The sequence below is a fragment of the Rutidosis leptorrhynchoides genome, chromosome 2 (genome assembly GCF_046630445.1).
Source record: "Rutidosis leptorrhynchoides isolate AG116_Rl617_1_P2 chromosome 2, CSIRO_AGI_Rlap_v1, whole genome shotgun sequence".
Taxonomy (NCBI): Eukaryota; Viridiplantae; Streptophyta; class Magnoliopsida; order Asterales; family Asteraceae; genus Rutidosis; species Rutidosis leptorrhynchoides.
This window is the reverse complement of record NC_092334.1, coordinates 359,872,126-359,893,602: the sequence shown is the minus strand read 5'-3', so window position 1 is coordinate 359,893,602 and position 21,477 is coordinate 359,872,126. Positions and strand designations below refer to the sequence as shown.

Here is a 21,477-nt window from a genome sequence, read left to right as displayed (position 1 = left end):
CATCGGTATCAAAGAGTCTTATTAACTTTGATGTTATGAGTTCGGTCCCGTCATGGACAAAAGTGTGTGTGTGTTTTGTTCCAAAAATATAATTGAAGTGATCTGGTTAAGGTTACCTTTTAAGAGATGAAACTATAACTACTCTTCATGCATTGGTGACTTGTACTCCTGGAAAATGAAATAGTACATTCTACAGTGTTTGTACTACTTGAAACAACATGATCAATTATTAAAAAAAGTGAGTTAGTAGTAATGTATTAGCCTGGCTCAGCATGTGATATGTCATCCCTACATCAAAGATGTACTAAAAGCAATGTCCAAGTGGCAATTTTGTCATTTTCTGCCAACTTCATCAATAAGTAATAATCAAGGGGCCATATGGTGTAGATATATATAGTAGCCAATTTTAAAAGGTGAAGCCATAACAAAATAATAAAGCTTATAAAAACTTTCTAGTGATCATCTCATATATTTAACTGTGAGATATTGCTATTGACTGTACATGAGCAATGGCAACCGAAACTGTTATTCCCGAATCCGTTTGTTTAAAGGTTAGTGATCATATTCTTTTTCTTCTTCTTTTTTTTTTTTTTTTGTACTGCAGTGATCATATTATCCTGATTCTATTTGTTTTTTATGATGTGTCATCACTAGTTTGATCTACTGATCAACATCATAACGTATAATACGTGTAATTAATGTACCTGATATTTACGGACTCTGATCATAGCGAAATATAATATATGGATATATCATATATAGTGAAATCTGCAAAAGAAACCAAAAAGTTCTGAATAGTTAGAAGCTTTTCAATAGTAAGATTTCCATGTACGTAATTAGTAAAAAAAAAAAAAAAAAAAAATTGAACATAGTCTTGCAGAAGGCAAATCACATGGCAATTATGCCTGAACACAGCTAGACAAACCATTTAGTGTTTTCAAGTATGAAATAGTGATCATAAGCTTTGCTTGAAAAAAAGTAGCCTATATGTTTGTTGTAATTAGTTACTAAAGGTGGCAAAACTGGCGACTCAGACAGATTTGGTAACATGATAAAATGAGTGGTAGACGATACAGGTACCTTTTAGGTTCGGTAACATGTCGAAACTAGTGCTAGACGCTAAAGGTACTTTTGTCTCATGGTTGGGCAGACTCGAAAATTCTGTTTTTTTAGGAAATACTTTGTGTTACAAATATGATTACATAATTCTATCTATTATTTCCATAAATTAATAATAAAAGAAATGATTTACAGGATTTTATGTATTCAAGAACTCTTTGGATGAATTTTAACTTGTTTGACCCTTTTAACTCATTTCCTCTTAACCAATTTTTATTTTACCTGTTAGAGATAAAGATTCAGAAAATAATATGTTGTTTACATGTTCAAACCAAAAGTACAGTATATAGTTGATTTTGATAGCATAATATTAATTTTTTTTTTCTACAGAAAGATGAAAAGGAAGATAACGCACTGTCAAGTGAAATTTTGGACGAAAAAGTAATAGAACTTGCTGTCAACAAAGTGAAGCAAATCGAGTCGGGGCATAAGCCCCTTGAAACTAGCAGCCAAGTGGCAGAAACTGTATATACACAATTAGAAACCGATAAACCGACCCACGAGAGTGAAACCTTTTTTGAAACTCTCTCGGTTCCCATGGTCAAAAGCAACGCATCAGAAAGTTGTGAGGCTACCGAAACCTTGTATGCAGGGAAAACAAATGATGATGAAGGCGTTGAAGCGGTTTCAACACAAACAGAACCTAAAAACGAAAATATACGAAACGAAGTGAAGTACGATGACAAGGCGGTTATTGAGAAGGAAGCGTGTGAAGAGACGGCTGAATCTGAAGTCGCATTAGAACTTTATGACAACAAGTTATCGAGTCAGAAAGAAACGTTAGAGAAAGAACAAGATGATAATGATGATGTTACAAATTCTAGTCAAAATGCTACCATCGTTGTTGATTTCAAGGAGCAGAATCCGATTGAAAAGCCTAAAGATTTCCTCAAGGAGGAAACAGAGGACACAATACATGATGCTAATGAGGTAATCAAACTTTAATCATAGTTATTATAAGTACTTTAAATGTCTAAATACATAAATTGAGCTAAAATTATTGCTTTTTATCCATTACATAATGCAATAGCTGTAATATTGTTCTCTGCTACATCGTTTGTTAAAGTCTTAATAATATGATATTAAGAACATGTAGTAGAGATGAATGTCACTCTATAGAAGTACACAAAATGCAAAACTATTAGGAATAATATAATGGTATTATGAAAAAGAAACCATTTAATACAACTGTTTACCTCTTCTCTTTCATTCAAAGTTATATATATGTTTTACATATAGGCAAGTGAGGTGTATGAAAAAGGAGAAGATGACAACAGTGAACAGAAACCCGAGAAATGTGTCAAGAAAATTGAACAAGAGGAAGAAATTGAAGAAAACAAGCCAGGTGTCGAAATAGAGGAAAATATTGAGCAAAATAAATTGTTGCATGATGTCACTGCTGATGTGTGCATCTCAACAAAAACGGAATCTCAAGTAGATACTACAGAAAGTGAAAAAAACGATGACAAAGAGACTGAAAAGTCTGACGTCCCCTTGATCAAGGAAGTAAGCAAAGAAATTGGTTCTGAGAACGCTGTATATCACGAACCGGAAGAAAAAGAAAATGAAAAGAAAAGTGAAGTTGAATACGAAATCGCCGAAGTAAAAGAATATGTAGAGGATGATGCTGAAGAAATCAGATCAAGTATCGAGTCAACAGATGAAACAAAGCAAGAAAAATTGTTATATGATGTTCCGGTTGATGTTTGCATCTCGACACAAACAGAACCAAAAGAAAAAACTGCAGAAAAAGTCGAAAAGAATGATGAAATGCTTGAAGAGAAAGTGTCCGTGAAACCTGAATCAGAAGAGGGGTTAAAACTTCCCGAAAGTTCCAATGAAATTGTGAGCAAATGTAAAGATCAAGATAAGGAACAAGAGCTTGATGTGTCGGAAAATATTCAAGAAAGCGGGAATGAAATTACAAGCTCACAAAATGCACCGAGCGAAGATAAGAAAGAAACAAATGCTGTAATTTCTGAAGAGAACCAGAAGAGAGAAGCAGGGGACAGATTAGTTGATTCTAAAGAGGTAATTTATACTCCTTCCAATGTTCATGCTTAATAAGTTGTCACACTCCCTAGTAGGTGGAAAATCACAAACTACCACATGCAGTTTACACGCTGAAGGCTCTAAACAATATGTAGTATAGATCTTTGACTAAATAAAAGCATCTACAAATATAGGAACAAATTGGTTTTCATGACATTAAACATATAGTACTAATTCAATTTACCGAACGCATATTTCATAACTGGAAATGATAGTTCACATTTTATAAATGACATGCGTAAAGCATGTTATCAAGGTGGTTAAAGTCCCTAGTCGGAGACTAGTCAATCTAGACCTTGTACAGACTAATCGGCCAAATCGGGACTAGTCAGACATTGACATCATTTTGCTATATTTGACCAACTTTGACCAAATTTGACATAATAAGTCTGACTTTGAAGTAATATAGCTGACTTTGACTGACTACGTTGGACTTTTGACAACTTTGACCGAATAAGGCAAAGTCGGAGACTAGTTGAAAACTAGTTGGGGACTAGTCGCATTATTCAAAATCTTTACTAGTTGGAGGAATTTTACAACCACGCATGTTAGTATTAGTCTGGTCAACACATTTTAAGAAACAACAATGACATAAGTTGCTATCAAAATATATTTCTCACAAACTTGAAGTCTATACATCAAACTTACATTGCAACTTTAAGCCTATTCATCACGTCTATTCTCTATTTAATACAAAGAGCTGAAAATAAATTTTCTTAAAGTCAAATCAGCAGAGTGAAAATGAAGCAAAGGACAACAATGACGAAAAGCCTGCTGAAATAGAAGAGAAAACAGAGCAAAATGAATTGTTGTCTGATAGCACTGCTAATTCTTACATCCCACCACAAACGGAATCTCAAGTAGAGACAACAGAACATGTGAAAAAGGATGAAGAAGATGATAAAAAGTCTGATATACCCTTGTTCAAAGAAGCAACAAGTGAAGAAACAGATTCAAAGAAGGCTGAATATGACGAAACAGAACAAGATGTTAGCAAGCTAGAAGAAGATGAAAAGGAACAAGACGTCAACACGCTGGTCGAAGATACTGAAAAGATCGGATTGAGTATCGAATCACCAGAAGAAACAGAGAAACAACCGTTGATAAATGTCATTCAGAAGGATATTTTCATGTCAACAAAAGCAGAACCAAATGAAGAAACAACGGAAAACGTAAAAAAGAATGATGAAGAGGCCATTGAAAATGATGATGGCCAAACGAACAAGTCTGGAAGCCTAGTAGTTGAGAAAATACATGAAGACGTTATATCAGAGAAGGCTGAATCAGAAGAAGAGTTAAAACTTACTGAAAGTTTTAATGAGATAGTGAGCAAAGACGAAGATCGAGAAAAGGAACAAAAGCTTGATGTGTCAGAAAATATTCAAGAAGGCGGGAATGAAATTACAAGCACGCAAAATGCATCCAGCGAAGATAAGAATGAAACAAGTGCTGTAATCTATGAAGAGAGCCAGAAGAAAGAATCAGAAGACGTATCAGTTGATGCTCAACAGGTATTTCATGCTCATCCTAAATAACCTGATTATTTCACAAATATTAACTAGTTCTGCCTTCCAATTATTTCATACCTATTGGAAATGATGATTCACATATTACAAAAAGACAGGCGCATAAGACATGTTATTAGTCTGTTCAACACATTTTAAGAAAGAATAATGACATAAGTTGCTATCAACATATATTTCTCATAAACTTGATGTCTATACATCAAACTTACATTGCAACTTTAAGCCTATTCATCGTTTCTTTTGTCTCTTTCATTCAAAATACTGAAAATATATTTTATCGAAGGCAAATCAGCAGAGCGAAAATGGAGCAACGGACATCACTGAGACTATAGAACACGAAAAGAAGGATGAAGAAGAGGCTGAAAAGTTTGACATCCCCTCGTTCAAAGACGTAAGTGAAGAAACTGGTTTAAAGAAGGCTGAATATGAGGAAACCGAACAAGAGATTAGCATGCTAGAAAAAGAACAAGATGATGAAAAGGAACAAAACGTCAACGTGCTAGAAGAAGATACTGAAAATGTCATTCCAACAGATATTTGCGTCTCAACAAAAGCAGAACCAAATGAAGAAACGGCGGAAAACGTAGAGAACAATGATGAAGAGGCCAATGAAAACGATGTTGGTCAAACAACCAAGTCTGAAAGCCTCATGGTTGAGAAAATACAGGAAGACATTGTTTCAATGAAGGCTGAATCAGAAGAGGGGTTAAAACATCCTGAAAGTTCCAATGAAATAGGGAACAAAGATGAAGATCAAGAAAAGGAACAAGAGCTTAATGAATCAGACAAAGGCCAACGCGGTGGGGATGAAATTACAAGCTCACAAAATGCATCCGAGGTTATAAAAGAATTAAACACTGTAATTTTAGATGAGAACCCGAAGGAAGAAGCAGAGGACATATCAATTGATGCTCAAGAGGTAAGTTATAATCATCCGAATAACCTGACTATTCCACAAGTTTTACTAGTTCCTCCTTCCAATTATTGCATATTAATGCGGAAATGTTCATGCTTAATAAGTTGTCACACTCCCTAGTAGGTGGAAAATCTCATACTAAGACATGCGGTTTACGCATTAAAGGGTCTAATAGTACATACTATAGATCTTTGATTAAGTAATAAAGAAATTTACAATGTTTTTTATAAGTAAAAAGTATAAATTATAATAACTTCATTTCTTTTTCGTTACAACTTATGAACACTAGTATAAAAATTATAACCACTTCAATTTCTTTACTTTCTTTATAGAAACAAATTGGTTTTCATGTCAAAGTAATGATGGAAATAACCTCAGTTTAAGCGATTCTTCTTTTTTTTTTTTTTTTGTATGTCGAACATATATTTCATAACTACTGAATATGATAGTTCACATTTTATAAAATGACATGCTTAAAAAATGTTATCAAGGTGGTTAAAGTCGCTAGCCGGGGACTAGTTAGTCTAGACTCTATAGGGACTAACAGGTAAGTCAACACTAGTCCGGAATTAGTAAGACATTGACCAACTTTGATTGTATTTGACCGACTTTCACCAACTTTAACCAAATAAATATGACTTTGACCGAATTTCACCAATTTTAACCATCATACTTTAATCAATCTGACTTTGACCGACTACATTGAACTTTTGACAACTTTAACCGAAAAATTAAATTCGGAGACTAGGCGGACAATTTTAAAATCTTGACTAGTCAGCGTAGTCGGGGTACTTTTACAACTATGCATGTTATTAGTCTGTTCAACACACTTTAAGAAAGAATAATGACATAAGTTTCTACTAAAATATATGTCTCACAAACTTGATGTCTATACATCAAACTTACATTGCAACTTTAAGCCTATTCATCATGTCTTTTCTCTCTTTCATACATAGAATTGAAAATATATTTTCTTAAAGGCAAATCTGCAGAGTGAAAATGGAGCAAAGGACAACAGTGAGGATAAGCCTGATGAAGAAGTCAAGAAAACGCAGCTGGAAGAAGTAAATGAAAATATCAGGCCAGGTATCGAAATAGAGGAAACAGCAGAGCAAAATGAATTGGTGCATGATAGTACCGTTAATGTTTGCATCCCACCACAAACGATATCTCAAGTAGAGACTACAGAATATGAGAAAAAGGATAAAGAAGAGGCTGAAAAGTCAGACATCCCCTCGTTCAAAGACGTAAGTGAAGAAACTGGTTCAAAGAAGGCCGAATATGAGGAAACAGAACAAGAGGTTAGCATGCTAGAAAAAGACGAAGGTGATGAAAAGAAACAAGATGTCAATTCTCTAGTAGAAGATACTGAAATCATCATTCCCACAGATATTTGCGTCTCAACAAAAACAGAACCAGATGAAGAAACAATGGAAAACGTAGAGAAGAATGATGAAGAGGTCAATGAAAACGACGTTGGTCAAACAACCAAGTCTGAAAGCCTCGTGGTTGAGAAAATGCATGAAGACGTTGTCTCGGAGAAGACTGAATCAGAAGAGGTGTTAAAACATCCTGAAAGTTCCAATGAAATAGGGAACAAAGATGAAGATGAAGAAAAGGAACAAAAGCTTAATGTATCAGACAAAGGCCAACGCGATGAGGATGAAATTACAAGCTCACAATATGCATGTGATGATATAAAAGAAACAAACGCTGTAAATTTAGATGAGAACCTGAAGGAAGAAGCAGAGGACAGATCAATTGATGCTCAAGAGGTAATTTATACTCATCCTAAATACCTGACTATTCTACAAGGTTTTACTAGTTCCTGCTTCCAATTATTGCATATTAATGCAGAAATGTTCATTCTTAGTAAGTTGTCACACTCCCTAGTAGGTGGAAAATCTCAAACTAACACATGCAGTTTACGCACTAAAGTGTCTAATAGTAAATATAACATACTATAGATCTTTGATTAAGTAATAAAGAAATTTAACAATGCTTATTATAAGCAAGAATTATAAATTATAAAATTATAATAACTTCATTTTCTTATCTTTTTTTTTTTTTTTGTTCCCTCTTCTACCCGACTAGAACTCTGGAACAGAGTGTAAAAGCATCTACAAATATAGAAACAAATTGGTTTTCATGTCAAAGTAGTGATAGAAATAACCTCAATTTAAACGATTCTTTTTTTTTTTTTTTTGTCTGTCAAACACAATTTTCATAACTACTGGAATTGATAGTTCACATTTTATAATATGACATGTGTAAAACATGTTAGTCAAGACTTTGTTGGGACTAATACGTAAGTCTAGACTAGTCGGGAATTAGGAAGGCATTGACCAACTTTGATTGTATTTGACCGACTTTCACCAATTTTAACTAACTTTGAACAAATAAATATGACTTTGACCGACTTACACCAAATTTAACCGAATAAATTAGACTTTGAACAAATAAACCTGACTTTGACCGACTACATTGGACTTTTGACAACTATGACCGAATAATTAAAGTCAGAGACTAGTCGGACAATTTTAAAATCTTGACAAGTCAAGTCTAGTCGGCCTAGTCGGGGGAATTTTACAACTACGCATGTTATTAGTCTGTTCAACACACTTTAAGAAAGAACAATGACATAAGTTTCTACTAAAATATTTGTCTCAAAAACTTGATATCTATACATGAAACTTACATTGAAACTTTATGCCTATTCATCATGTCTTCTCTCTTTCATACAATGAATTGAAAATATATTTTCTTAAAGGCAAATCAGCAGAGTGAAAATGGAGCAAAGGATAACAGTGAGGAAAAGTCTGATGAAGTCAAGAAAATGCGGCTGGGAGAAGTAAATGAAAATATCCGGCCAGGTGTCAAAATTGAGGAAACGGCAGAGCAAAATGAATTGGTGCATAATAGTCCTGTTGATGTTTGCATCTCACCACAAACGGTATCTCAAGTAGAGACTACAGAATATGAGAAAAAAGATGAAAAAGAGGCTGAAAAGTCAGACATCCCCTCGTTCAAAGACATAAGTGAAGAAACCGGTTCAAAGAAGGCTGAATATGAGGAAACAGAACAAAAGGTTAGCATGCTAGAAAAAGACGAAGATGAGGAACAACACGTCAGCACGCTAGAAGAAGATACTGAGAAGATCAGATCAAGTATCAACACACCAGAAGAAACAGAGAAACAACCGTTAACAAATATCATACCCCCAGATATATGTGTCTCAACAGAAACAAAACCAGATGAAGAAAAGACAGAAAATGTAGATATTTATGATAAAGAGGCACATGAAAACGATGATGGTCAAACGAGTATGTCTGGAAGCCTCATGGCTGAGAAAATACATGAAGATGTTCTCTTGAAGGTTGAAACTGAAGAGGGGTTAAAACATCCTGAAAATTCTGAAGAAATAGTGAACAAATATGAAGATCAAGAAAAGAAAGAGGAGCTGCATGTAACAAACAAAGACCAAGGCGGTAGTAATGATATTACGAGCTCACAAAATGCGTCCGATGATATAAAAGAAACTCACGATGTGATCTCGGATGAGAACCTGAAGGAAGAAGCAGAGGACAGAACAATTGAAGCGCGAGAGGTAATTTGTTTGTATCCTACACTGGTTAATCATTCCTACTAAATATGCAATAATTAATCAGAGTAATCTTAATGATGTTGATGTCTGCAGTATAAGCAGTCACACTCCATAATTAGTGGAAAATCTAACAAAATAATAGAGGATAAAGGCTATAAATAAGTAACTAATACAGTTTTAAGACATATTGAAACATCTAAAAACATATAACTGAATCGGTTTTCATGTTATTGAACATATAGTAGTGATAGAGCTACTAAGTAGCCTCAGTTTTGGATTTTTATTGGTATGTTTAGTGGTGCACAGCACATGTATAACATTTATATCAACTGCTCTTACCCTTCTACTATAAGTTTCCATTATAGGGGAAACCATGTTATTAAGTAGTTTATATCAACTGCTGCTCGATATATATTTAAGGCTGTAAAGATATTTCAGTTTTCACTAGCTCTCTTAGCCTATATATCAAACTTATCATCTTCTGTTACTTACGTTTCAACTCATAATACATAGGCAAACATTCCATATGAAGATGGAACAAACGAACAAAAGCCCGACGAAAGTGTTAACAAAACTGTAGAATCCGTTTCAAAACTCGAGCCAGAGGATTACACCGAAGAATATAAACCAAGTGTTGTACCAAATGAAGAAGTGAGTGTTTGTATCGCAACACAAACAGAGGCTACAAAGGATGAACCAAAGGAGATTGAGACTGAAGCTGAAGTTGTCGAAGCTAAAGAAAGTATAAAGGAAGGTACAAAAGAAGCCAGATCTAGCAACGAGAAACCAGAGAAAACAGAGCAACCTATTGATGTGTACATCTCAACACAAACAGAAATTGAAGAAAAGAATGATGAAGAGGCTGTTGGCGAAATCAGCACAGAGACCGTCTCGGAAAAGGCAGAACCTGAAGAAGGGCTAACATCTTTTGATGAAAATGAAATAGTGAGCATAGATGAAGATGAAGAAAAGGAACAAAAGTTTTGTTTGCCACAAAATGCATCCGACAAGGATAAAAGTGAAACAATGCTCGGTCAAGATGTTACAACAGAGGCCTATTTCGAGGAGGGCCAGGGTCTGAGTGCAATGCCTAAGGAGATTTTTAAGGAAGAAGCAGAGAACAGATCAATTGAGGCTCAAGAGGTAATTCATTGTCATTCTAAGTATTCTTTAATCATCCGAATAGACTTTATTTGTGCATCATTAAACTAAAATATGCATTATTAATCATTAAGCAATTGCCTTATAGTAGGAGAATCTAACTACCATATATATTATGCCCTAACAAAACTCTAAGTAAGCTAGAATACAAAGAATACAAATTTTACACATGTTAAAGGACATATTCATTTTATGCCATTGAACAAATGAAAGAAGCTAGTTAAAAAAATGTTGGCCAGGTGTAGAATGACTACCAAGTTGGGTTAACATTATTAACAGTGAACATTAATAATGTGCATTAGACTAATTATCAATTATCAATATCAATTATAGACTAATGAATAAACCTTTTAATTCTAATTCTTACTAGCTCTAGGCATTATTATGATGTCCAGTGCTCTTCTCCTTCAACGTTTAATTAGCATTGAAGTAGTTTATAGCAACTTTCTGGTTATTCATTTTTGAAGAATGGGCAATGAAATATGTTGCCACAAAGAGAGTTTTACAAACTTCAAGCCTATGCATCCAACTTCTCATGTTTCTTATCTTTTTTTCTTCTTGTATACTACGGAGTATTAACTGTTTTCTCATACAGGTGAGTAAGCAGTATGAGAATCGAGCACTCGACAATAAACAAAAGCCTGAAGAAAGTGTTGACAAGTTTCAAGAGTCTTGCTCCAAAGTTCAGCAAGATGAATATACTGAAGAAATCAAACCAGATGTTGATGCAAATGAAGAAAAGGAAGAAGAGGTTACAAAGAATGAAAAAAATGATAATGTCGGAAAGGAAAATTCTAGCAATTCGGTCGTCGAGGAAGTATGTGAAGAGACTGAATTAAAGAATGCTGAAATTGAAGAAAATGTAAAGATTTTCGACAGTTCCAATATAAATCTTGATGAGAAAACAGTAGAAATTTTGAGTAAAGATGAAGGAAAGGAACAAGAGCTCGAGGACGCAACTCCAGTTTCTGAAGAAGACTTGCATGAAAAGAACTACGTTCTTGAAAGCAATGTACGTGAATTTGTTGAAACAAGAGAGTGCGTACAGAAAGCAATTGAGAAAGATGACGAAGACCAACAGGACGAGAATGAACCCGTGGTTGTTAATTCGAAAGAAAGTGAGGTTGAAGATACAGAAGAAATCAAATCTAGTGTTGAAACAAATGAAACTACAGAAACAAAACCAGAAGAAGAAACAACCGAAAAAGATGAAAAGATTGTCAAAGAGGGTACAGAGAATCATGACGACCAAACCAAGATATCTGAAATCCTCTTAGTTGAGGAAGTATGTGAACCCACAAGCTCGGAGAAGGCTAAATCTGAAGAAGCCGTAAAACATTCTGAAAGTTTAAGCACGACATTGGATGAGGATGATAAAGTGAACAAAGAGGTAGAAGTTGAAAAGGATCACGACCTTAAGAGGTCAGAACTTAAAGGTGGTGAGAATGATGTTATAAGCTCCCAGAATGTAGCAAACGAGGAAATAAAAGAAACAGAGATCGGTGCGCATGCTACCACTGAGGCCTATTCCGAGGAGGGGCACGGTCTGAGTGCAACAACTGAAGAAATCATTGAAGAAGAAAAAGCAGAGGACAAATCAATCGACAGTCAAGAGGTAATTCACGTTTATCGTAACTTATCTCGAAGTATCACAATGTTTACTTGTGAATCATTCAGCTAAAACTTGCAAGGTTATAATAAGCAAGCATCAAACTTCTCAACTTTCTTTAACAGTTTTTGGGGTGGGGGTCAGTGAGTTAAAAGTCAATTGGAAGAACAAACTAACTTAAGCAAACTTTATTTCCCATTTCTATTATTATCAGTAACATAAACATGTTAACCAGATGTCAACGGAGGTTGAACAACCTAAGCAACAACTTGTCGATGAGTTGCAGGCATCTCAAATGGAAATAATAGGTGAAAAGGCAGAAGACGAGATTCCAAAAAAGGATGAAGATTTATCCTGTGACAAAAAAGAAGATACGTATGGCAGTACGACTACAGAGGAAAAGATAATCTCACATGGAGGTAGTGAGTCCATTGAAGAACGGACTTTTAGTCTGGATGAAGTATCAGAGGAAAAAATTATCACTGTAAGCGACACAACAGCAGTAGAACCTCAAGAAGATATCAAACCCTCGAAAGCATTGAAAACTTCAACAAACGACACTTCAAATTCAGAGAAGGCAAAAGCAGAAAGTGAGAATTTGTCAATACCTAATCTTGAATCTGTATCTGAAGTACAAGTCCCTGAAGTGGTTCACACGTCAGAAGAGTCGAAGGTCAATGAAGAGTATCTTATTTCAGCAACAACATTGTCAGTTGATGAAGAGAAAGGAAATGTAAAAGAAGATATTTTAACTGATGAGGTAAGACAGAAAGAAAATGTACTTGTAAATTCATAACATTAGTATTTCACTTCTTGTGTGCTTAAACTGAAATTCACTGAAGCAGAAAACAGAACGGACAACAGAAATTAAGCAAGAGACTTTCGAGGAGGCGTGTGAAGAGACAAATATGGAGATAAATGAGAAAGCGGTGACAACTTCCAAAGATGAAGATCAAGAAAAGGGTCAGGAGGTTAACATTTTGATAAAAGGACAAGGTAAGGATGAAGTTACAAGCACACACGATGCAGCATTTAAAGAAGAAGACTTGCAGGAAAAGAGATATGAGAGTGAAGATGGATATGAAGATACCGAAAAAATCGATTCTACTGTCAAAACAAAAGAAAGTGAGTCTGAAAGTTCCTTGTTTAAGGAAGTAGAGAAGGCTGAATCAGAAGATGTGGTAAACCATTCAGAAAGTTCTGATACGAAACTCGATGAGAATGAAATAGTGAGCAAAGAAGAAAATCAGGAAAAGGATGAGGTCATCCCGACTGCAGATGTCAGTAACGAAACAATAGCAGTGGAGCCTAAAGAAGATATCAAGCCCTCCAGTTCTTTACGAAAGTTATCAGAAGACGTTTCAGATTCAATTAAACCAAAAGCAGAAAGTGGCAATTCGCCAATAGATGATATCAAATCAGCATCTGAAGTACAAGTTCTCGAAGTGGTGCCAAAATCAGAAGATTCCAAAATAGCAACTTACGTGGATGAAGAACAAGGAACTACAACAGCAGAAATTTCAAGTAATGAGGTCAGATAGATACACAGCACCGTTACAGTTCATATCTTTTTCTTGCATTTCTTTTCTGCTTTATTATCATTTCTAGAGACTAATTAAATACTTACTCTAGATTTGTTCAACTCAATGCGCATACTGCCACAAAATTAACTTCATAGAGGTAGACTAGCATTGTCATAAACGCAATCCTACCAATAAATTAGTTTTGAGACAAACAATAGTTTCTAAATTAAACTCTTAAGATCCATGTTTTTCCATGTCTTTATGCAACATTTAATATTTCACGATACGTAAGATGCCAACTTGCACAAGTAATGTTTCCTGATGATTTATATTAATGAATCAAAACAGAAACCAGAGAAATCACACATCACTGGAGAGAACGTGACACAGTTGCAACTAACTGGCGAGAACGATTCATCGTACGAAATAAGAGATTTGGAAAAGGATGCAACACAAGAAAGTCAACTTAATAGCAAAGACGACTGCAGTGATGTAGTAAATGATGTCATCTTTACTGATGAGGTAAGCAAGTTATTAACACTGAACTTTCTTTTATCATGTCGTACGAGAGGTCTGCATCCATGATTGCTATACATATTAACAGGTATCCACACAAACCAATGAAGTACTTGTTGATTCAGAAGACTCAAGAGTGAAAGAGGAAAATATTGTCTCAAAAACTGTCGAGTATACAGCCGAAACTGAAATTGAGGACGAACCGAAATGCAAAAGCGATGAAATTCCAAGTACAGCAGATACAGAAAAGAAAACAATTATCGATGTAAATGACACAACAGCAGTAGAACCTCGAGAAGATATCACACCCTCAAATTCAAATTCAAATTCAGAGAACCCAAAAACAGATCTTGAATCGGTATCTGAAGTACCAATCCCTGAAGTGGTGCACACGTCAGACGAGTCAAAGGTGAAAGAGGAGAGTCTTATTACAGCAACAACATTGCCAATGGATGAAGATAAAGGAGCTGTAAAAGAAGATATATTAACTGATGAGGTAAAACAAAAATGAAATGATCTTTTAATTCATAACATTACTTTATTTCATTTATTGTGTGCTTATCCCGACTTTCATTAATGCAGAAAACAGTACAGACAACAGTAATCAAGCAACAGACTTTCGAGGAGGCGTGTGAAAGCCAAGATGGATTTGTGAAAAGTGGAGAAAATGTAGATGAAGATACCGAAAAAATCAACTCCAATGTCATAACAGAAGAAGGTGAGTCAGAAAGCTCCTTTCTTAAGGAAGCGTGTGAAGCAACGAGCACGGAAAAGGCTAAATCAGAAGAAGTGGTAAAGCATGAGGAGATTGTTAACGAACCTGTAAAGTCTTGTGCAGATAATGTTGAAGAAATTATTACAGAAGCAGAAACTAATTCAGGAGAAGACAAGAAAGTTGAAGTTAAGCTAGACGAAGATAATCAAATTGACAGAACATATGACATCAGCGAAATAGAAGATGAGGTCATCTCGACTGAAGATGTCAGTAGGGAAACGATAGCAGTGGAGCCTAAAGAAGATATCAAGCCCTCCAGTTCCTTAGAAAAGTCAACAGAAGACATTTCGGATTCAATTAAGCCAAAAGTAGAAAGTGCCAATTTGCCAATAGATCTCGAATCTGTATCTGAAGTACAAGTATCCGAAGTGGTGTCCAAATCAATAGATTCTGACATAGCAACTTGTGTGGATGAAGAAAAAGGAACTACAACAACAGAAATTTCAAGTAATGAGGTCAGATAGATAAACAACACCGCTACAGTTCACATCTTTTCTTGCATTTCTTTTCTAGCTTGATTAACATTTTCTGGAGACTAATTAAAAACTTACTCTAAATTTGTTCAACTTAGTGCGCATATTGCCACAAAATGGTACACTAGCATTGTCATAAAGGCAGATATATTTTTTTCCTACCAATATTTTAGCTTCGACACAAACAATAGTTTCTAAATTATGACTAGTAAGATCTAAGTTTTTCCTTTTCTTTATGCAACATTAAACATTTCATGATACGTGTGATACTACGCATAGATGCCTAATGATCATATTGATGAATTTAAACAGCTACCAGATGAATTTAAACAGCTACCAGAGAAATCACACATCACCACTGGAGAGAACGTGACACAGTTGCAACTAACTGGGGAGAATGATTCATCGTATGAAATAAGAGATTTGGAAGAGGATGTTACACAAGAAAGTCAGCTTACTAGCACAGAGGACAGCAGTGATGTAGTAAATGATGTCATCTTGACTGATGAGGTAAGCAATTATAATAACACTAGACTTTCTTCTATCATGTTGTACAAGAGGTCTGCATCCATGATTGTTATACATATTAACAGGTATTTATTAACATTGAAAACTTTATTAGCAGATATCGAACTCAGATCCAGTATTTGTTAACACTCCCGAGGTGACGGAAGATTTACAGATGGTGAAAGATATCAGTTGCGAGTCAAAAGTAATTAATGACAGTGTAGATAAGGCATCAAAGGAAAAAAGTATTCCATCTCTTGAAGATGCTGCAACGTCAGAACCTCAAGTTGACTTGTCAAATATAGAGGCGACTGCTTATCCATCAGAAAGGGAGAAGTTACCCACACAGGCTCTTGAATCTGTTTGTGATGTACAAACCACTGAAGCACTTGTTGATTCAGAAGACTTAAAAGTGAAAGAAGAAAGCATTGTCTTAAAAACTGTTGAGTATACAGCCGAAACCGAAAGTAAGGACGAACTGCAAAACAAAAGCAACGTATTTTTAAGTGAGGAAGCGAAGAAGAGTGACTTAAACATAGAAGAAACGATTTTAACCAAAGAGGTTGGATAATAGATTACTTTACCCATTTAATTTTGGAAGGAAGGAAAATAATTAATCATCTTTTTAATGCAACAAAGCCTTTATATAACTTATTTGTTTACTGTTTTTTAATATAGAATCGTGAGCTGCATGAAAAACTCGATACCACATCAGAATCTTTGACTGAAAACGATCAAGTTAATGAAACAACGCCACAACCAGAACAATCAGACGTCAGTTCTGAAAGCATCATCTATGACCAGACATTGGAATCCAAGTCAGAGCATACAAACGAAAAGGATTTAGAAGGAGATGTTACACATGCACCTGATACTCAGATTAAAGGTGTAGATGAAACAACAAAGACGATTATCTTGACTGATGAGGTAAGTCAAAGACAGTCAACTGTGATTTTTTTGTTTAGAAGACAATCTATAACTTTTATTTACATACCAATTTATATTATATGGACTGAGCAGGTTGAAGTAGAGACAGAAAAGAACAATGAAAGTAATGAAGTCAAAGGACAAATTTCTGAAAAAGATCATGCTACTACAGATGAAGTTGATAATGCATCAACATCAAATCAAAAGGAATTAGCAAATGAGGTCAGTAAAGATGACAAGAATAAAACTACGATTTTAACTTTTTTTCACTAATCCATTTTTAACATTAAAATAATTTTCAAGCAGATAGAATTATCAAAGCTGGTACCAGGTGAAAACACGGAAGTAACAGAGCTGCGAGCAGAAAGTGAAATAAAACCGGAAAATATGCAAGTTGCAGAAGATAGTACACTTTCGAGTGGAGTATCAAATGAGAAGGTAAGAAAAGTTAACCCCAGATGACACGATTATTTAAGTCTACGCTTGTACTATAGTAATTCGATTGAATATATTAAGATAAATTACACCTCAGATTATAGTGCACAAGGATGATAAGTTTTTCATGGATATCCTCTATAATAACTCCTGATAAATTTAGAAAACTAAAAGTCTTGTTTACGATGCAGTTATTGTATGTAACTGAAGTGAGTGATGCCAAAGAAGATATGGTAGTAAAAGCGGAAGTAGCAGAAAAGGTTACTGATGAGTCGTGCAACGATGCAGTGGCAGAAGTGACTGTACATGAACGTTTCGAGCAAACGAAAGAGGTAGAACTTCCTCAACTATTTCTCATTAAAATGTATAAAATCGGACCCGGACAAACTTAACTGGCACAATAAGAACTCTACATACTGATCCCATTATCATGATATACACAACTTGGTTCCGTACGCTTTTATTTTGGCAACATAACTTTTAAAATCCCATTATCAAGATATACAACAATCCTTGTTCTAACTCCTATATTGGCATGTTGTTTCATACCCTGATTTATAGGTTCTTTTAGAAGATGAAACTGCCGAGGAAAATAAAAGCATCAAAGATGACAAAAATGAGGATATTGTATGTAGTAAATTGACATCAGCCGAAAATGAAGTTTCGCAGGTCAGATCGAACTTTCAAATATTATATTTCACAAAAATGTTGCTTTAGCAACTGGTTACTCACAGATGTTCTGATTCAGCAGATTGAAAGGTCGAGTTCAATTTCTGATGAACTACTCGAGACAAAAGTTCCAGTTAAAGATACGATGGCTGCTAATCTTCAGGCATCTGCAGTTGTTGAATATGTGCCAGAGGGTGAAGAAGCTTCTACAATTTCAACAAGCAATCTTCCGGAAGCTTCCACCAAGATGCCTCCGGCGAAACATGAACCAGAAATTACAACCACGACTGAAGATATTGAAGACGAGACTAAAGATAAAGAGGTGGTGAGTTTACCAGTAGAAAAGACAGAAACGCTTCAAGTTTCCACAATAATTTCTAAAATAGACGAAAACGAACAAAATGATTCTTGTGATATGCTAAACAAAGATAATGAGGCACTACAGCCTCAGGAACATATCTCCGGACTTGAAGTTGTTGATCCTCCTAAAACGATTGAGCCACCACATCTCGACACAAAACAAGCAACGTCGGAATTAGTTGACCAGGAAAGTCAAAAAGAGCAGAAAAAAGAAGCAGATGAAAACATTGAGGCTGCAAATTCTATTGGAAATGTATGCACTTTTCATCCACATCATGATACATGTTCGATCCACATTTCAATTTTATTAATTTTGGAATCATGTCTTCGTTGTTTTTAAACAGGTGAGAAATTTAACAATGGAACCTGAACTTAAAAGTGTGAACTTTGAGGATCCATCGGTCGTTGATCCAAATAATATGACAGATGACACCTATGAGGCAGTAGAAGGAGTTGTAAAAGAAGATCAGCCTCTCAAGTCAACATGTGATACCGTAATGAAACAGGTAACATCATCATCAACTGAATAAACTATAACATAAGGCGAAAAAAAGAACATTAAATATATGTAAAGTAATATTATTAGCCTTTCTCACAACTAACAGACTAGTAATCGTTTACAGGAACCACTTGATGTTGATTCACCAGTGACTCTTGATAAATACGCTACAGATGATCTTTTGAAAAATAGTCAAACTCGGCCGAATAAACCAGTATACCAAGTTTCAACTCGCAGTGTGTATAAGCAGTCACCAAACGAGCCACTTGAAATTGAGAGCAAGCTCTTAACCGAGAACGTTGATACAGTAGAGTCAACTGCAAAGTCAATGACTGCTGACGTGGAAGAAAACAAAGTCACTCAGACTTCAACAACCGAACCACAAAACAGCAGTATCGTATTAAAAGATGAGCGGAAAACAAGCGATGAAAAAGAGAAGTCTGAAGCAGCAGAGCCAACTAATCAATTGTCTACTGACAAACTACAAGAACGGACGCAAGAAACCTCTGAAGTCGTAAATGTAACCGAAGACAACCAGACGCTGCAGATAAAAGATCAACAAGTAGTCAAAGAAGAAAACGATGAGTGTGAAGTGAAAACGGATGACGAAAATGAAGGAGAGGTTCTTGTAGAAGCATCAAAAGATATGGAAGAAGTCAAGGTTCCTAAAAAATCTCATAATATACTATCAGGTGTTGGTTCAAAGGTAAAGCATTCACTCGCGAAAGTTAAGAAAGCAATAACCGGCAAGTCTACTCATCCAAAACCACCATCACCGACAAAGAAGGATTCAGTGATTACTTAGCAAGACAGATCAACGTGTATTTTTACGTTGAAGAATAAACGAATTGTGAGTAATAAATAGTTCAGAAGGCACTTGATGTATATCACATACTCGAGTAATGCGAGTAAAAGCTCGAAATAGTATAGTTTGCATATATAAATTGTGTGTATTTGAGCGAATTTTATTAAACAATTATTATGTTACAGCTATTCAATAATTTGTTAATTGTGGTATATAAAACGTATATATACATAAAACAACAACACGATGATTTCTTCACATACAGATATCACGCGCTACAGGTAGCACTGTAATTTTATAACGGTACTACTAATTTTAATTATGAATATGAAGAACAATTAACTAATTTGATTAGCATTGAAGATTAACAATGAACGAAAGTACAACTTCAAATGATGTAGTATATAAACCCAAACAATGAATAATCTTTGAACTGGTTAAATAAATCAAGAGTGAGAAGTAAAAAGAAACCTGATTTAGTGATTTTGATCGATGAGTCGAGGATTATTTGCGTGTTCGTAAATCGTAACGCACGTTTGAGCAGTTCTTCTTCCTCGTGTTTGGGCGGGATATAATATCGGGTGAAAAACTGGGAAATCGGTCAATTAAACATCGGTCAAACTTTATTTGTAGAGGTGTTTAACGATATGTCTCAGAAAAATGGAAATTATAACATACGCTCACTTCATATCTATGCACCACTCAACACGCATGATTGCGTGGATGCTCGTGTGTGATGCGTGAACACTGAACATAACGAGCATACTTGCTTGTTATCTTGTTATACCACCCAAACTGCATCACCTATGGTGCTCACACACTAACCAACCATATACACGCATGGTGCACCACGGATAGTGCACCAGGCATAGCACGTTTTAGTATATACACACTATGTAACCTGCAAAACGCACGATACGTGTGTATTGATGTCATAAGCGCCCATTTCAATTTTATACTCATACGCACAAAAAACCGTAAAGATACGCACCAAACGGCGATTATGTTCGGTTCATCAATTTTTTTGCTTGCGAAGCGCTTGTTATTTCCACTGTGCTTTCTGTTGTTCTTACTGATCAAACTGAAGTCAAAGGTACAATTAATTCTCCTTATCCTGATGGTTTCAAAACAAGTGTGAATACATATTCATCTAACCAAGCACTACCACACTTTTCAGAAACATACTTCAAAAGATATCATCTGCTGACAGTATACCAGCAGAAAACATATCTCACTCCCAAAGCAGACTTAAACCAGCTCTTCATCATGTTGAGCCAGCTCAAGCTGCTGCACAAACAACCAATACTCTAGATACCGTAGATGAGAGTCACATTATAACATTTAAACCTGACAAATATCTTACACAATCTGAGTCGGCAGAGTCACGACTGCTCTTACAGACACCACACTCCGTCTCAATCGAAGGAATGACCAAAACACAAGTCATTTCCCAGAAACTAATATCAGATGCAATTGTTGAGTAAAATTTATTTGGTTCTACTATTGCTAACTTAAATTGTTCCATTTGTTGTTGTTACAGATAAGGCTACTACTGCTATTGAGCCTTATGCTTGCAAGATACCAGATCCAGAAGCTACTGTACCTAATTAAATATATCTAATCTAATAAATCATTTTTATTTATTTAATTAGATATATGTTACACAAAAAAAATATATCCACGTCAGAATAATCTTCCTTACAACTCTACGACATTATAACATAACATTTACCATAATGTCACATAACATTTACCATAATGTCACATCATTCCTACAAGTTAATGGGAGATGGATTCGTGCTTACAAGGCTGTGGAGAGGAAGGTAGCTAATCGTCCTCTGAGTAAGGATTGTGGGAGCAATCTGAATGTCGATGGTTTTGAGGACTTTCCGCCAGCTCCTTGAAATCGTGGTCCGACAAAACCAATTCAATGGGAAGGAAAAAGCTTTGCAGACTCACTTGTAGGTCATAATCATGAATCCAGGGAGTTTTAGTTTCCTG

At 35.3% G+C, this 21,477-nt stretch overlaps 1 protein-coding gene across 1 annotated transcript; it reads left to right on the top strand.

Moving 5' to 3' along the window:
- The first annotated feature begins 418 nt into the window (after window positions 1-418).
- On the top strand, window positions 419-19,672 carry LOC139888945 (uncharacterized). The gene is made up of 24 exons (XM_071871926.1): window positions 419-551; window positions 1,450-2,049; window positions 2,359-3,150; window positions 3,894-4,682; window positions 4,981-5,616; window positions 6,594-7,388; window positions 8,384-9,220; window positions 9,731-10,360; window positions 10,974-11,993; window positions 12,223-12,747; window positions 12,833-13,519; window positions 13,859-14,032; window positions 14,115-14,522; window positions 14,609-15,256; window positions 15,608-15,784; window positions 15,900-16,343; window positions 16,460-16,708; window positions 16,802-16,930; window positions 17,015-17,146; window positions 17,335-17,475; window positions 17,705-17,812; window positions 17,892-18,425; window positions 18,517-18,678; window positions 18,796-19,672. Exons 1-24 carry the CDS (start codon window positions 510-512, stop codon window positions 19,474-19,476), a joined length of 11,340 nt encoding a protein of 3,779 aa, XP_071728027.1. The 5' UTR covers window positions 419-509; the 3' UTR covers window positions 19,477-19,672.
- The last annotated feature ends 1,805 nt before the right edge of the window (window positions 19,673-21,477 follow it).

Coding starts and splice junctions, on each gene's coding strand:
- LOC139888945 (XM_071871926.1), top strand. CDS start 510: ATGGCAACCGAAACTGTTATTCCCGAATCCGTTTGTTTAAAG. Junction 3,151..3,893: donor GATTAGTTGATTCTAAAGAG/GTAATTTATACT, acceptor ATTTTCTTAAAG/TCAAATCAGCAGAGTGAAAA. Junction 14,523..14,608: donor AAGATATATTAACTGATGAG/GTAAAACAAAAA, acceptor TCATTAATGCAG/AAAACAGTACAGACAACAGT.